The sequence below is a fragment of the Varanus komodoensis genome, unplaced genomic scaffold, assembly GCF_004798865.1.
Source record: "Varanus komodoensis strain SLA01 unplaced genomic scaffold, ASM479886v1 scaffold5, whole genome shotgun sequence".
NCBI classification, from domain to species: domain Eukaryota; kingdom Metazoa; phylum Chordata; class Lepidosauria; order Squamata; family Varanidae; genus Varanus; species Varanus komodoensis.
In genome coordinates, this window is record NW_025336087.1 from 10,252,024 (window position 1) to 10,270,107 (window position 18,084).

The window sequence follows — 18,084 nt, forward strand, 5'->3', positions numbered from 1 at the left end:
AAACATGCATACTACTGTACCCTAAACTGTGATTATCTGTGGCCACATCTCTCTTCTCTAGAAAATGGGCACAGCTGGTGCATCAGTTGAATATGACATACCATTCCCAGTTGCCACTACTGTTGAAGCATCTAGAAACACTGATGGATCAAAGAGTATACCCAGGTTGTGAAGCTGCAGACACGGAGGGCAACAAAATGAGACAATAAAATAAGATGCAGCATAAAACTCCAGAAAAACTCAACAGCAGACAATATCTTACCTGGATTGAATCTGTTATTCACATCCAGTCCCTCACAGTTTCAGGCACTGATTCAGAATTCAGTAGATTGATGAGATACAGCCCAGATCTGAGGGTGATTCAGTGTAAAGCTTTGATGTAGTTTCAAAGAGCATTTGACTGATTGGAAATGTTTATCTTTTGAAATTCCAGTATAATGCTTCTAATGTGTAGTGCTTCATTTTAATAATTAATTTTATAGTCTTCAGTTTTAAGGTATACAGTTATATATTGTTCTTTAGTTTTAACATAGTATTTTAACTTATTTGTACCTGGTTTCTCAGATCCACATTGTATATTTTATTGTATATTGTTATTGTATGTTGATATGTTTTTATAATGTGATGCTGTTTTTATTGCTTTTTTGTAATCTGCTTAGAGAGTCCTAATTAATGCATTATATAAATTGAATAAATAAATACTGCTCATGGGAATGCTTCCAGTAAAGAGTGTGTTACATCCAATATTACACTAATGGAAGTCTGCTAGTGCAGTGGAACTCTCTTCTTTCCTCCCCACTGCAGCTCTCTCTGTCACCCCCAAAATTCTGTGTTTCTCTTATGCAACATGTTATAGTTCATTTAGGGAAACAGTTCATAGAAATGGCGGTGCTGTTTATACTGCAGAATTTTCCTAAACTTTATTTAGCTGAAGGACACCATGACAGTGCTTTAACCCATATACTTTATACAATCATCGCTTTTTTAGGAGTTGCAGATCACAAGGTATGTGCTGCTGTTTAATATGATGTATTGTAGGGAAAACTCAACTGCCTGTAAGGGTCTAGATGAGCTATTTAAGCAGCTACTCATGGCAGGAATGCTGTTTTTAAATGACTTTTTAAATGGTCTGCCCCACCCCACCCAAACATCCTTTTCTTGAGGTCCGTTTTGCAACCTTGGGGAAGCAGCCAGCATTATTGTTTCTGTGACTGCTGTGGCAGGGGAGAAATGTGAGTACAAATCCCTAGTTACAAGGTGTGAGCAATCTTTCAGCCTCAGAGCTGCAAATCCAAAGATTCCTTTGGCTGTAGAAATGCTGTCCAGCAGCCACAGGACTGTTCTGTAAATTACTGCAGTATAACTTAAACTACAGTATGTGCCTTAATGAACTTTAACCACATATGGTTAACAGCTACTCCATCCTCAAGTTTTATCAGTAAAACATTTCATTTCATTTAAAACTCACTCATTGATTGAAGACTGAATTGTTGTAAAGGCCTCAGAAGCTTAGTATGCAAATACAAATGAAGTGCTAAAATTTCCCTTCCACCACTGAAGTACATTTGTAGATTTAGCAGTGCAGTCTATCTCCCCTTTTCACATTGTTGCTATAGGGACGGCATAAATAAAAATGAGATGCAAGGCTTTACAATTTTTAACCTTTTGTATATGCACTTTAAAAAAGATTCTGAAATGGAAATAACAGATTTAATACAGAGCAGCATAGAAATCTATAGGGTAGCAATTGCAATAAAGAATTATATTATTGACAACTAAATACATGTTTAATGTAGGATGTAATCCTACAGGACTATCATCTGCTAGATGGAAGGTTTTGATCTTGGAGCCTTCTGTCTGTCCTAAACCCTGCTGGAGACTCTCCCAAGCCCTGCTTCTTCAGCCTCCATTTATGCAGTTTCTGGTAGTTGAGCCTCTGAGCCTGACTAGTTCACTCACTCTGCTGTGAGTAGGGATGGGAACTGAGAGCCTTGTGAATCTAGTGGATTCACATTCCCTCTCCACTCACAGGTACTCCTTTCCTCTCTCCTAATCATCTTCTGCAGCCAGAACAATGATCTTGGAAGCAGAGATTCTGTGGAGCTTTCTGTGACTAGGAATGGTGCTGAAGATGGTAGTAAATCCCCACTCAGATTTCCTTCCTCTTCCCCCAGCCCCTGAGGTTATAGGTCAGTCTACAACCTTGATGGTGGGTGGAAGAGGCAGAATTCACAGCATCTTGTGGCCCCTCAGAGACGGTGTTCTTCAGTTAGCAGTAATTCACCATGTATTTGTATTGTAAATAGACAGTGTGAAGACTTTAATTTATAGAACATCAACGTGGGTATTACTTACTAGTAACAATAACATAACCATTGACTTAATTACTGTGTTCCCAACTGAGGTTGCCAAGAATGTAGGCATGCATGGAAAGAGAATTCCTGTCTATACATTTTTGTGAACAGTATGAAAGTGAAATTGGTAATAGCAATAATATTTAAAGGAGATGTGAAATGTTTGATGGTAAAATGTGGTAATACCAATCCATCTGTTTATTTGCAGGGTGGAGTGATCTTGCTTATTTTAGCATTATGTTGTAAAGTTGGTTTTCACACAGCTTCCCGAAAGCTCTCAGTAGATATTGGTGGAGCCAAACGCCTTCAAGCATTGTCTCATCTGGTTTCTGTCCTCCTTTTGTGCCCCTGGGTGATTGTTCTGTCTCTGACAACAGAGGTAAAATAGCATAGCAACTTCTGAGAAGCAAATAGTTTTCAATCAACTAGATCTATAAACTAACCTTAAGACTGAACCATTTTGTTCATAACAATACACTATTACTTTTTCCATTTTCATGGTTAAAAACATACTTTATTTATAAAACACCTTTCCACTGTAGTACATGCAGTAGCAGAGGCTTGTGACCCAAGAGAGCAGATACCACAATGGAAAATATTATTTTAAAATTCTAACAGCTTGAATGTTAGACCAGTAAAAACCATACATCTGTAATATCCTGTCATAGAGCACAAGAGAGGCTTTCACCATTTGCCAAGGCCTAACAAAACCACATACATGTTGAAACAGGTTGTAAAACATAATAATGAGGTAGTTTGAGAGTTGTAAGATGAGAACTTGATTGCTCCAAGCTTCCACAGAAAAGGAGCTCAAAGCCAAGACCCACCTGACTATCTCAGTTGCCACAGGATGGTAGAGGTGCTTCCTCAGTTATGCTTGACCCAAGTCACTGTGTGTTTTACATGTTAATGCCAACACCTGGAAACTTTTTTTTACCAGTCTACTTCCAAGAACAGTAGTAGTATGCTCTGCAAATGTTGACATGAAGCAAGCTTTTGCATTGGTTAGAGCTTCTATATGGTTTTCAAGGGTAGCTCCATATAGAGGACATTACAGTAGTCATCTGATGAAATTAAGGCATGGATGGAGATGTTGCTATGCCTTACAGCCATCACAGCGGTTATAAATATAGCAAACCTTGGATGCAGCCATAGCCAACATCTTGCAGAAACTAATATCAAGGCTCCAATTTACTTTAATTAGCCTAGATTTCACACTCATATTTTGTTCATTTATTTCAGATGTAAGCCTTTTCTGTGCTGTTTCATTTTTAATATCTTCTGCTTAAAAGTTTTTATAAATTAAACAAGAACTAAAGGTCTTAATTTTCTGTAAAGTAGAACAGAGGACAAAAATAGTGGTGTGCTGAATCACCATTGTCTAGTGATTATTAGGGTTACTGCAAAGAATGTTGATCTTAATGAACTTTGGTCTAATCCAACTAGGTTGTAGTTACGTTCTTTAACAAGAGTGCATATTTGGAATCACTTAACATAGATTAGTTGCTCCTCATTTGTTAAAAGATTGTGTGTGCACTGTTCTGTAAATTTAAACTCTGTTGGCAGTTTATGTGGATTCTAGTTAAAAAAAACAAAAGATATACTTCTGATGCATAGGATCAACATATACAAATCTGTTTTTCTGCATATGTTAAATGTTTGTATCTTTTGATTGCAGAGCAAGGTAGAATCCTGGTCATCTCTTATCATGCCCTTCATAACAGTTATCCTTTTCGTCATGGTCTTGGACTTCTATGTAGAATCTGTGTGCTCCATCAAAATGGAGGTCTCAAAGTGTGCCCGATATGGATCCTTTCTCATTTTCATCAGTGCTCTACTTTTTGCCAACTTTTGGACGCATCCAATAACAGATCAGCTTCGAGCTATGAATAAACCAGCCCACCAAGAAACCACGGAACATGTTATTTCTGGAGGAGTGGTAGTCAGCACCATTTTCTTTATTTTATGTATGTCTTAGTCCTCATTTCAAAAGCATGGTAGAATGTTACTTGTTCCTTTTTCATGCACTGATAGAAATTCAGCATGCCTTGGTATTGCAAAATATGTGAATTCTGAGCATGGTAGTAGCTTTGGTTCACATTTTGATTTTACAAGGCAACTTATTTGTTCAAAAGATTGTACTGAGACTTATTGGTGAAGTACTAGTTACAGATAGTGATGTGCAGGATTGGGAAGCAGAGTGCATCTTCCTAGTAAGTAGCTACGATGGCCTCTTATGTCTCCCAAACCCAGCCTAGTTTACCAATGAGAGTTTCTTCATTTTTTTTTTCAAACTAGTCATCCTGAGGCCCATGGGTTAGGGGCTATTTAATCCATGGTAGTTTTTTGTGTTGTCTGAACCCAAATGCCCTTTACAAGGGGCTTTTGACAATGCAATGGTTGCATTTTCTCAGGGAAATATGTCCCTCTTTGAAAGTTAACTGTCACAATTTCTTTTCCCCATAAAAAGCAGTGGGATCAAAGAGGGGATGTATCAAAACGAAGCTGGGGTCACTGTTGTCTTTGAGCCAGAGGTCATCATTGCCAACAAAAACTTGAAAGTGAATTAAAACTAAGTTTTAATATAAAAAAGTGTGGGAGCTAACCAAAATTTCCAGCACTCAATACATGACATTAAGGGAATTGAATTGCACCCCAAAATGACAACATAAACCTCATGTGTACAGTGACTGGCTGGTGCAATGGAATATAAAGCTGAACAGTTAGTAAACATTCTGAATGGCTTTGGAAAATTCTTATTTGCTGACATATTGTTTGTGTTAAAGAAACATACAAATTGTAAACAGATGCTCTCTCTTTCCAGCTGCCAATATTCTCTCCTCCCCAACACGGAAAGGGCAGAAAGGCACTCTTATTGGTTACTCTCCTGAGGGAATACCACTGTACAATTTTATGGGTGATGCTTTTCAACACAGTTCTCAGTCCTTACCCAGGTTTATTAAAGAATCACTGAAACAGATCCTGGAGGAGTCTGACTCAAGACAGATCTTCTATTTTTTGTGCCTAAATCTGGTAAGCATGTTCTTCTTAAAAACACTAGTAAAAATATTTTCTGGCCACTTGGGGATGAACTTGGTTTTTAAGGCTCAAATATGTTATGCCTAAAGTAAAACAAGCTGGAATGACCTACACTGGTCATCTAGTCCGATTTCAGCATAAAGCACAGTGTCAACTAGATAATTCCAGACAGGTACTATACAAGGCTTTGAAGAAGACAAGAAGCTTGTTTCATAGTTTCCATAAATGAATAGGCAAGGTATAATCAAATGAATGTTAAGGCTTGTAGAAGTAATCTGGTACATTCCTTGTACGATGATTTACCTAAGAGGTCACATATTTCTGAGGATGTGTCCATAACTCTGAGAATGTTTTGTTAAAAAAAAAACTCACTATTTTACAAAATAATTAACATGTCTGCTGTTCAAGGGAACTTTAGAGTCCATGCATTCAGAAAAAAATACAAAAAGTAAAGGCCAGGATCCAAAGCGCAGTGAAAGCAGTTCGCTGTGAAGGATACATGGCTTGCAACTGAACAGAAATTCAAAGCAACTTCTGGTATAACATGTGATGCTGCTGTTCAGAGTGGAGAAAGGTTTTAAAAAAGACTAAGCTAACAGCATTTTACATCTCAGGCATATAACTAGTAATTTTCTAGACAAGTCTTTAGTAATATTGATCAGCTTCTTCCAGAGTTGTTTTCTGCCCAAAAGTCATGAATCTGTTGCTTTCAGAAAGTATTATGATCAAAATTAGAGAAGAAAGAATTCTGTCGCAAGTCAGTCTTGACTTAGTTGATAATGACAGTCAACACTTTCTGCCTGTTTTCTTGTAGAAATGGGGTGGCATTTTGGTCTAACCATAGCTGTGGTCAGCAGCAGCTCCCTCAAACTGTTTGTTCTTTTATTTATTAAATATGTTTATTACTGATGATAGGAAAGAAAATAAACATCATTCTGCTATTAAAAGATAGAAATGAAACTCCTCCAAAAGAGAGGGTAAGATAAGGTTCCATAATGAAAGTTAGAGAGTGATGTGTTGAGAAAATATTTGTAGTCTTCATCTTGACAGTTTGCAGCAAACAGCAGTTCACTCTCAAGTGTGCTCCATCTTCCTCTATAAAAGCAGACATTTTAAGAGTATAATTTTCTGCAAGGTTTTATTATACCATGTAGTGTGGGATGTGGGTTCCATTCATCTATGTGTACATTTGGATAAGAAAAGTGTTTCAAAATATACTGTCCTTAGTTATAGTGTGTAAATTTATGTTTCATTTTCCAAGGACAAAATCACATTTTTACTCACCTTTTGTTCTAGGCTTTTACTTTTGTGGAACTATTTTATGGTGTGTGGACCAACAGTCTAGGATTAATTTCAGATGGATTTCATATGCTTTTTGACTGTTCTGCTTTAGTTATGGGTCTGTTTGCTGCGCTGATGACTAGATGGAAAGCAACTCGTATATTCTCCTATGGGTATGTATGTAGAGCTAATTATAAGGACTTATTAGGAGGATGCCAGCTGCATCCACATCACACAACTTATTTATTTAGTTGTTTGTTTATGCTTTTATAGACCATGACAGCAGTCACATGGCTCTCTGAACAGTTTTCACAATTAAAACCATCAACAAAACATAAAAACCAACATGTAACCAATTCATTAATAAAACATCAATACCAATAAAACTTCCATTCCAGCAGTGGAAGTTGCCTTACATCAGAGCAAATTGTTTGCCTTTCTTGCCCAGTATGGCCTACCCTAAATGGCAGTGGCTTTCCCATCATCTGCCACCTGATCTTTCTAATAGTTGATCAAGGGACCTCCTGCATGCAAAACATGTACTTTATTGCTGAGCTATGGTCTATCCATTTCCTTTTTTGATTGTGCTGGGATCACCAGTACAATACTGCTCAGCAAGATAAACTTGTTCAGCATGAGGAAAAGTTGGCAAACGCATAGCAGACAATATACCATAGAATTATAACTAGCGTTCTCTCAGGTCTCCTGGAACCTGGCTGTATGTGTTTACTGAATTCCCACACTAAACCCTAACCTATGAAGCAAGTTTGCATACATTTGGAAGGTGCCTATATAAGCAGGCCCCTTCTTCACACAACCCACAGCCAGTGTTAGAAGTGCAGTTCCCACTGCTTCCCACAGACACAGCAGGTGATCTGGCCACAAGCAGAACTCCATGTGTGCAGTAGGTGCACGTGGCCAGCATGTGCACAAGCCAACCTTGCAAGTAATACCTGCTGCTGCACACCTGTAATAAGCAACAGTGGACTCGGTTCCTGCCAGATGCCCACACCAAATCAAGCTGAGGGCAGAAAGAAAGCAGGTCAGAGTTCAGAGGAAGTCAAGCTGACGGAGTCCAACAGACCCTTACTGGATCGGAGTTCCTCACACATGTCTAGCTGCAACCAACCTTGATCCATGAGATAAGTCCCTAATTGGATAAGCTGTTGCCAGTCACTTAAGTGTTCAGAAGATACTAATCAACCAATGGCCTGACTTCCTATGTTCCCCATACAGTTAATGACACACTGGGAAAACAAGCTTTCATGTTAACTTACACTAGTAAAATTTTACATGCCTTTGTAGATTTTACATGCCTTTGTAGATTTATCCCATTCTGTCTCAAAGTCTCCAGAATAGTAAGAAAATACAAAGTCTTCCTGTTTAACCATCAATTTCCATCCCAGAAAATCAGATCTTATTCTTAATAAAATTATTGATAGCGCCCTTCATTTTCTGTAAGAGCCAGCATCTTTCCTTTTGACAATAATGGTACATCGATGCCACATTTTAGCAGATGGTGTAATTATAGCTGTATTGAGCCTGCAAATCAAGGAAAGGTATATAAATCCAGCTGACCTGATTTCCTTGGTCAAATAATTTTAGATTATCTGGAAGACTACTTTAGGATTTTAGCCCAATTCAGAATACCACAATATCTCTTCTGTATATTTTTCTTCCTCACTTTCTCAATTGCAGGTTTGGCCGTGTAGAAATTCTCTCTGGGTTTATTAATGGCCTTTTTCTCATGGTAATAGCTTTCTTTGTCTTCATTGAATCTGTGGCCAGACTGATTGATCCTCCAGATATTGATACAAATATGTTGACTGTAAGTTTATCTCCTTATTTTCTGTTAACATTGAATGTAATGCTCTTAAACAGTCTAACCTGTATTGTACAAGCAAGAAGGCTCAATCCCTTAAGCACTGTTGGTGTTGCATTGCTTTGTTCATTCAGTGGATGTTTGTGTAAAATGGTGATGCATGAAAGTGGCAATAAATTATTCCTAACTAGGGTCAGAATGAATATCCTGAAAATATATATATTTTACCAAGAGGAAAGGTCATAACAAATGTGTAGAAGCAAAGCTTGTTATTGCTCTGCCTCTTCTGAAAAATGTTTCATAATGAAAAATAATGGTTTTCAAACGTGAATAGAAATATGTTCCTCATGCTTCCAACCAAAAAGACATCACACACAAGCACAAATGCTTAGGGAAAAAGAAGGAAAACAATCAATCGTTAAAGTTACATGGGCTTTCTTCTAATGATCAGCTGGAATGTGCTGATTTGGAAGAGGAGAGCCAAATGGAACTGTTTTCTCAGGAGAGCTAGTACAGTGGTACCTTGGTTCACAAACTTAATCCGTTCCAGCACTCTGGTCGTGACCCAAATTGGTCATGAGCCAAGTTAAATTTCCCCATAAGGTTCAATGTAAATAAGGTTAATCCATTCTGTAACCATTTTTTAAATCAGAAAAATGTGAAGCAAAGTGACAACAACAAAGATTGCAGCCATCTCTCCGCCTCCCCAGCATGACCAAGATCACGCCCGTCATCCCTGCAGGCGTCCATCATCCTGGCACGCTGGGGGGTGGGGGGGAGAGACGAGCATGATCACGGGCACACTGGAGGAGGAAGAGACAGGCGCAAACAGCACGCTGGGGGAGGGAGAGATGGGCGCGATCTCGGCCATCTCATCCCCACCCCCAGCACGATCGTGGCCATCTCCCCACTCGGGATGGGGTGGGAAGATGGCCACAATCGTGCTGGTTGAGGGTTGGGGGGGAATGGCCAAGATCGCGCCCATCTTTCCTGCAGGAGCATGCCTCTGATCACACATGCCTTCCCTGCACAAACAGAACTGCGATCGTGGCCATCGCTTCACTCGGGGTTGGGGGGAGATGGCTGCGATCTTGGTCGCCATCCATTGCGGAGTTTGTGACCCATGTCAAAATTTTAATGAAATTTTTGTTCGTGACCCGATTTGTTCATGAACAAGGCATTTGTGAGCCAAGGTACCACTGTAGTTCCTACCCCTCTGCAGCAACCTGGTGACAATTAAAGGAGGAAAGAGCCTAGTGGAGCTAGACTTTCAGTAGAACTGACAGACTAGCCCTGTTTCCCATCTCTCCTGCTATACTGTGCATATAAATGGTTTTCCTGGACATGGTTCATGGTAGAAAATAGAGATTAAAAACACTTTTCCTCTTTCATGCAGCCTGTCTCAATAGGAGGACTGTTAGTAAACCTTGTTGGTATCTGTGCCTTCAGCCATGCCCATTCCCATGGGCCTTCTCGAGGAGGATGCCATGCGCACGAACACAGTCATGCACACCACGGCCATGGGCATAGCCATGGACATGGCCATTCCCACAGTGACTATGGACACAATCATAACCATGGACACTCACATGGGTCGCTAGGAGGTGGAATGAATACCAATATGAGAGGTCAGTGCAAGGCAACAGGAATTCATATTGGCATGGGGAAATTATATTGTGAGGTAAAGAATGCCAAATGATTCATAGAAGCACTTTGATATGCCTCATTATTTTCTAAGAAGAAAATAATGCTCTGGTTAACTGCTGAATTGTCATATTAAAGATCTGGAAATTCTGTTTATTTCAGGTGTGTTCCTGCATGTCTTGGCAGACACCCTTGGTAGTGTTGGTGTGATCATATCAACGATACTTATTCAGCAGTTTGGATGGTTGATAGCTGATCCCCTTTGCTCTCTCTTTATTGCTACACTGATTTTTCTCAGTGTTATCCCACTGATAAAAGATGCATGCCAAGTACTCTTGTTGAGGCTGCCACCAGAGCATGAAAAAGATCTACACCTCTCTTTAGAAAAGGTTAGAAAATATCTGCCTCTTAAGTTTTTCATTATATTTTCTTGAGTCCAGATTGCTACAAAATACTTTAAATACTGCTGATACAGTTGGTAAATACCAACATAGGATGATCCTTTCTTTTGCGTTTGTTCATAGAAAATTGGTGACCTTTGCCAAACTAAACACATGGAACCCTTATATATGGAGGAAATAGTTTGCAATTTAGAAAATATAAAATTTGAAATGTTGCACTATCTCAAAACCTAAGTGCATAAAGATGCCTTAATCCTGTAACTATTGGTAATTTAGTTTAAAAAAAAGTAATCATTCAGAGAGAGAACAGGCTTGTAGAAGATTATTACAAATGCTCCTAATACATATTTTACAGATTCAGAAAATTGATGGCGTCATCTCCTACAGAGATCCTCATTTCTGGTGTCACTCTGCTAATGTTGTGGCAGGCACAATACACGTACAAGTGATGTCAGATGTGATGGAACAAAGAATTATACAGCAGGTAACTTTTTGTCTTCATGCATTATCGCCACCAATTCTCATGCTACTGAGTTCCCCACACCATAAGTAGGCAACCCAGTGTCCTCCAAATGTTTTGGCTACAGCTTCCATAAACCCTAGCAATATTGACCAGTGGTCAAAAATTATGGCAATTATAGTCAAAAATGTGGGGGAGCACCAGGTTGCCCACTAGTGTTCCACACAATTGTAAACCAAATGGTGCACAAAATGAGCTGAGAGCAATCGGCTGAGTATTCCTTTTTGTACTCATTTTGTAAAAGTTTGTGCTCTTACTATTTTTGAAATTCCCTTTTGCTTCAACTGAAAGGTATGGTAACACACTTAAACCACTTGCTCCTATTTATTCCACTGCAGTCTGTGAGACCCTCTAAAGAGGTCCTTCTAATGACACCGTCTGTGCAGTAGTTTTTAGGAGCAAAGGCTGGAGTAGAGATCCCCTTTCTACCCCACCCCCAAATTATGGATTTTCTTCCTGCTACAGACTTACCAAGATGAAGTCTGAGCCTGAATACCTTTCAGAATCACTGGAATGCCTACATATTTTGGCTTGCCTTGGGCCCTGGGAAGATTAAAATTAATTTTGTTCCATGTTGTTTAGAGGGAGAAGTTAATTAATACCAACCCCACCCTGAACCTTCAGAATGAGTATGGCTGTAAATAAAATTAATGTGAAGCTGTGTGTTATAGTGGATAATACTATATAGCATAATAGTGGATTTTTTAATTTATCAGTTCTGTATTTTCTGTGCATATAATTAGATTGCATCACTGCAATTAGTAGCTTTCTGTCAGACAGTACTTAGCTGGCATGTCCTCTTTCCTACCCCACCTTCCAATTCTCTCCACTGCTCCTGTGTCTTCCCCTGCTCTAGCAGGTTGCACATTCCAGTTAGCCATTTGAATTCAGTGTAACTCATATGTAATCCTGTTTGCTTATACAACTCCTTGTGGAAGATAGGATTGTGATGTGAATTGCAATAGGATACTACTTGGCACACACATAGATAAATCAGAGCTTCATCTCTTTGGGTGAGTGGTGTTCAACCTGTTCTGGAAGTGGTTGCACTTGCCCTGAAGGATTAATTTCTTAGGTTGGGGGTGCATATAGCTCTTAGTCATTAGAGGCCCAAGTGTAGCATGGATCACAACTCAAGCTTAAACTGGTACATCAGCTATGATCCTACATAAATAGACACAGCTTAGTTTCAATGAGCCATGTCCTGGTGATCTCCCATTTAGATTACTGCAGTGATCATGTGGAGCTACCTAGGAATTTAGTCTAGAGGCTTCAGTTAGGACAAAATATGGTGGCCAAATATTGACTGGAACTGTATGTTATGAACCTAGTACTCCAGTATTATATCGTCTTCACTACTTTCTTTACAAGTTGAGTCTACCCTATCTGAAGGTGTGCCTCTTTGCATATATCCCTACCTAAGCCCTGAGTTCATCACAGGATGCCCTGCTCCAAATGCTGTTTCATGCTAAGTTATGGAGATTCAGTAACTGAGCAGGCCTTCTTAGTACTGCCCCCAATTATGAAATACCTTTCTCAGAGAGGTCCAGCTGGTACTGTGTTGTTCTTTTAGTACTGAGTAAAGACGTTTTATTATTCTATAGTTCTTCTATTATGCTGTGTTTCTAAGTAGTTTTTTCTGCGATATTTTCCCTAATGATCATTTTAGTTTGCTAATTACACCTTTAAATCAATTATTATTTTGTTGCTGTTTATAACTGGATTTTACATTTTGTTGCATGCTGCTGTGAGAGCAATAAGAAACTTATACAGTTTAGAAATAAATAAAATGGTATTGCTTAGACCTTCAAAAGGACATTTGCTAAAGAATTCTATTTTTTATTTGCTTTTTAGGTTTCAGCCATTCTTAAAGATGCTGGAGTTAACAATTTAACTGTCCAGGTAGAAAAAGAAGCCTATTTTCAGCATATGTCTGGCCTGAGTACAGGATTTCATGATGTTCTTGCTATGACAAAACAAATGGAATCCATGAAATATTACAAAGATGGTACTTACATCATGTAATTTGGAGTTAGATATGTAGGATTAACTATTTGTATTTCATCAAGGGAATTTGCACATAAATATACACATATATATTTGGATTTTGAAAAAAGAAATTGCATACCTTTAAAACCAGATCAAGAGAATGAAAAAAAAATACATGGAATAAGTAGAACATATGCTGTATATGTGGAAATAATGACAATGTAAAATACTGTATTTGGTGTCTATTAAACACATTTTGCTATATGAGTGTGGATGAGACAAATGTATTGCACAGTCTGCCCAAAAAAGGAATACTGAGCATTTCTCCTCCATCTCAAAACTAAAGAAAATCGTTTTAGCTTACAAGAGAAACAAATAGACTCCAGAAACTATTCTTCAAAAACTATTTTGAAGTCTTGCTGCTGTATGTGTATTTACACATTAAAATGAGTGCATATTGGTTTTTCAAAGTTCATTAGATACAAATGAATATGTACAATTTTATATTTATTCCATTTCTGTATATAATCCTATTTTCTAAGCACAGCTTTGTTAAATGAGGAGAAATAGATTCTACCATAAATTGTCAGTGAACTATTTTTTTTAAAGACGAAAAATATAGTATTCATATTAGCAATAAGTCAGGGAAAAATAAAACTACATTTTTTGTTCTTGCAGTCCTGTTTCTGTTCGGTGGGAAAGTTGGAAAACTAGTTTGAACCACTATGTAAAATAAATATTTTGTATTTTTTATAAATTTCTAGTGACATATTATTGCTTAAATTATAACCTTCAAAACATGACTTGTCTCATAGCGTGGAAGAATTAAGAGTAACATGATTTTGCTCTCTGTTGTGGGTTGTTTCATCCTAAGCTTAATCAAAGTTGAACTGTCATAATGGATGCCATTTTCTACACACCCAAGAAACTGTTAAATTGTCCTCAACATTGTACCAAACTATTACCTTTACAGAATTTAATACTAGATATGGGATGCTTTCCACACAGAAAATTGACTAAATTGAAGATGGAAAGGCAGGTTGGGTGCCATTGGGAGAAGGGCAGAAGTGAGAAAGTTCTATAGCTTTAGTAACATTTAGTAAGATTTACTTCCTGAGGCAAGAGAAGAAACTACTGTATGCTAGTATCCCCTAACTTTTACTTCCCTTCTTGTTTAAAGCAATAGTGGCAGCAGTGGATATGTGAGGAATTCTTTTCGTCATGCATTAAGGATGCTGCCTTTATTTACTTTTCCTTAAGCATGTTACAACATTATTGTTTGAATATAATTGTCTCCATCAGATGGGCTAATTGTACAGCTGCTCTGTTTCTCAAAACAGATTAACATTTGGCATTGGAAAGTGTGTAAGCATCATGCTGGTTGTATGTAGTGCCACCAAAATGCCTCTGGCTAGGCAGGTAGGTCCACATGGCTGGGGTTTTCTAAAAGACTGAGGATGTATCCACCACTCTTAAGCATTCAGCATGGCTTTGGATTTAGTTCTACAGGACATTTTAAACATGGCAATGTCCTCACGAAATTCTCAGATGAGAATGGCCTTTTTAACAACACTGCAGTGAAGATCGTACCAGGCCTGAAATGACTGTTTATATTAGCCACCTTTTCTAAAGTCAAAAAGATACTAAACACGATTACAGTTACAGGTCACAATTCAGCCAGAGTTGAGCACTTTTAAGTCTCACTGTTGTGTATTATCCTGGAGGCCACCTCACTTCCAGATTCAAGGTTCTTTGTTGGGGTCTCTGTATGGGTGCTGCGCCTGTGCAGTGCCTTGTTTGGGAAGATTCCTCTAAGCCCAGAACTTTCCGTGGGAGCCCTGCCCCCACTTGCCCATTATATACCACATTTTTCCGTTATAAGGCGCTACTTTTTCTTTAAAACATTTACTTAAAAATGAAGGTGCGTCTTATACACCGGGGGGGTGGGGTGGGGTGGGGTGGGGTGGGGGGCGTGCACGGCTGCAGCTTGTTCACTGGAGATGGGTAGGAAAAGTGGGGGGCGCCCTATACGTGAGGGCGTCTTATAGACAGAAAAATACGGTAAATAGTGGGTTCCCACCATTTTGCAAGTGCACTGGGATCTCTAGCATTCTTGGCTTAAGTCTCCTCACAAATTCTCACAACTTTGTTTCCACAAATTCTATTCACAACTCTTTCCTGTTACACTCAATTCTTTCACTTTTATTCTCTTACTGTCATTTATTCCCCCCACACAGGCTAAAACAAAACCACTTGTGTTAATGATCAACAGTTCATTGAATTCTAGAATGTAGACAAGTAAAAAAGCTTGCAATCCCTTTATTGATTCCCTGAATAAGCCAGGTTATGCTCATTAAGTCTCAAGTTATCCTGGCAAGGGACATGTCAGTTGGGCTCCTCAAACCCAGAACAATACACAGCACCTCTTCTCATGAATTTTATAAAGTTTCTATTCCTCTTTCAGAAGCTGTCAAAACAAACACACTCCGCTTCCTGAAAGATGAGAAGCTGCATCAATAAAGCAATGATAGATATACTTACATTCTTTGTGTATTCAGTTTTTAATAATTTCTAACCAGCTTGGAGGGCCCAAAGAAAACATAATTCAAATTTGTGCTGCAAAGCAAGACTGTTCATCCCACACACACACTTATCAATCTTTGCACCAGAAGTCACAATGTGGCACAATCAGCAAATGTGCACAATATGAATAGACGTCAGATCTGAGCAGCAATTCTGCAGGAAGCAAAAGAAAGCAAGAGTTCTCTGGCCTAGGGAAAATTTCTTCACAGCTATAAGTATGGCAACTGTTCATTCTAGTGTGAAGCAAATTTTTCCAAGTGCACATGATAACCTCTGCACTTAAAAGGTTATCTCATGATTTTTCCTTTCATTATTAGGAATCCTATTGGGTTCTTCCTTACCAGGGACAAAACTAAAAGTGAGCGAGCTGTACTGCTTACTTTACAACCATTCATATAACCCATCCATCCAATCCTCTTACCCTTTTTCTCTGTCCCATTTCTGTTTCTTTCCCCCACATCATACAACACTTGGCGCAAAGGGGAACTTGCATTTAATTGAAGTTACTTTTAAAGCCTGATTTGTAAAGGAAGTTGTGCATGGGGACAGAAGGGTGATCATCCCCCCAAAAAACCCTCCACTCTCCCTGCATAACAAATTAGGGTTCCAAAAGTTTTCATTGGGACACTGGAGAATTTTAAAGTGAAATTGCTATACAGGTTGGTAGAGTCAAAGCTGCAGGCCAGAAGGAGATAATCAACCATGACCTAGATGAAATAGAGGAAAACAGATTTCCAGAGGGACAGCTAATACTGCCAAAGAAAAGAATAGAATGAAATAACATTCAAAATGATCTTCATAGTTTTAGCCCAGCTTTCCATTCAACAACATAAAATTCAACAAAGATTAACTCAAAGTTCTGTATTCAGGAATCAAAAAATCGAATGGACAGATAAAGAATGGAAATACCTGGCTTGCCAAAGGGCAGGTGAAAAGGATCTCAGGTCTGTAGCTCATTAAAGGCTGAACATGAGCCAGCAGTGTGATGCAGCTGTGGAAAAAACTAAGTGAATTTAGCCTGCACTGATACTGTTTAAGTCACAAGCAGTAGTTGTTGCACTTGGCCTGTAGAAGTAAGACCTCATCTGGAGTGATATACCCTATATACTTTAAAAAGGATACAGGCAAACTGAAACAGGTTCAGAGAAGGACAAGAACAGTCAGCAGGAAGGAAAACAAGTCCTGTGATGAAAGGCTGAAGGAACTGCATATGCTTAACCTGAAGAGAAAACAGCAGTTACAAAGCAGAGCCTAAATATGTGTTCCTTACTGCCCCATAAAGTCGGGCTAAATCTTAAATCACAGGAGAACTTGAACCTCTCCTGTAAGAAGACAACAAGTGAAAGGCTTCACAATTCACTGCTAACAGAGATCAGTGGCATCTCTGTTGCAGTGGTGGAGGGAATGCATGAAGGCCTAGGGTACAATTCAACTAGTATTAAGTATGTTTAAGCCCCTTTTATTTAAGCAGCAGAGTTAAGTATACTTAACACAATTGAAAAGTTATTAATGCTTAATTCTGTAACATTAAAACCTCTGGGATGTATAAGTACTTATTTTTCATGGATATTTTAACATTATTTATACTAGGATCCCCAACTTGTTTTCAGCCAGTGGGCACATTCAGAATACTGAGAATGCTGTGGTCACTCTCACAAAATGGCTGGAATGAGGAGGCTTGCTCCCTCACAAAATGGCTACCTTACAACACATTGCCAGTCCTAACACACCCATTTCCCCAAGCCAAACTGATGAACTTAGCCTGTCACTTTCTTTGTAACCTCAAGACACAGATGTGATCTGAGAACGTAACTCCAACTTGAACTTCTGCTTTCCTTAAAGCTGTAAAAATTGCAGGGGCCTTTACTTGGGGATGGAGTGGGGTGAACCTGTCAAGCCAATATAATTTAGGGAGCTGTACAGTTACTTGGAAGCACATCTCCTTAAACTCAGTAGGATTTATGTTTTAGTAGATATGCATAGAATTGCATTGTTTATGCAACAGCGGAGGGATTGAGCAAAAGAATTCTGGATGCTTTGGACTTCAATTCTCAGAAACCCTTAACTGCATGATCAAGGATCAAAAACGCTGGAAGCCTAAGTCGAAGACATCCGGAGATCAACTTGTTTTATTAGCAACCTCGAATTCTTCGCATGCAAAAACTCCCAACTGATTTCCAAATGGGAATTTTCAATCGTACGCATGCAAGAAGCCACAAAGAGGGAAAATCCTGAAATACTTTTTCTGAAAACTGATTTTATTTTTTGCAGACCAATAGTATTTGTGAGCAAGGAAAAACCCCCGATTAATTTATTCTAGTGGTTTTGCGCACCATCATTCCATGCTTGTTTTCAGAGCCCGACACAAAATCCACCCACAAAACAGCGGTCCAGTAACAGCCACATCCTCACCAGCTGAGCTGAGAAGCTTGAAACATAACCGCCATCACG

General features: G+C 38.8%; 1 protein-coding gene across 4 annotated transcripts in view; it reads left to right on the plus strand.

Moving 5' to 3' along the window:
* The window catches only part of SLC30A5 (solute carrier family 30 member 5), a 22,201-nt gene extending 8,394 nt beyond the window's left edge, over positions 1-13,807 (plus strand). For all 4 annotated transcript variants that reach the window (XM_044446345.1, XM_044446347.1, XM_044446346.1 and 1 more), the window contains exons 7-16: positions 929-1,005; positions 2,563-2,733; positions 4,033-4,321; positions 5,179-5,387; positions 6,690-6,847; positions 8,373-8,502; positions 9,893-10,124; positions 10,303-10,529; positions 10,897-11,025; positions 12,916-13,807. In XM_044446345.1, coding sequence (XP_044302280.1) covers positions 929-1,005; positions 2,563-2,733; positions 4,033-4,321; positions 5,179-5,387; positions 6,690-6,847; positions 8,373-8,502; positions 9,893-10,124; positions 10,303-10,529; positions 10,897-11,025; positions 12,916-13,086 — 1,793 coding nt within the window. In that variant the 3' untranslated portion in view covers positions 13,087-13,807. The remainder of the gene's footprint in view (positions 1-928; positions 1,006-2,562; positions 2,734-4,032; positions 4,322-5,178; positions 5,388-6,689; positions 6,848-8,372; positions 8,503-9,892; positions 10,125-10,302; positions 10,530-10,896; positions 11,026-12,915) is intronic.
* Positions 13,808-18,084: the final 4,277 nt, after the last annotated feature.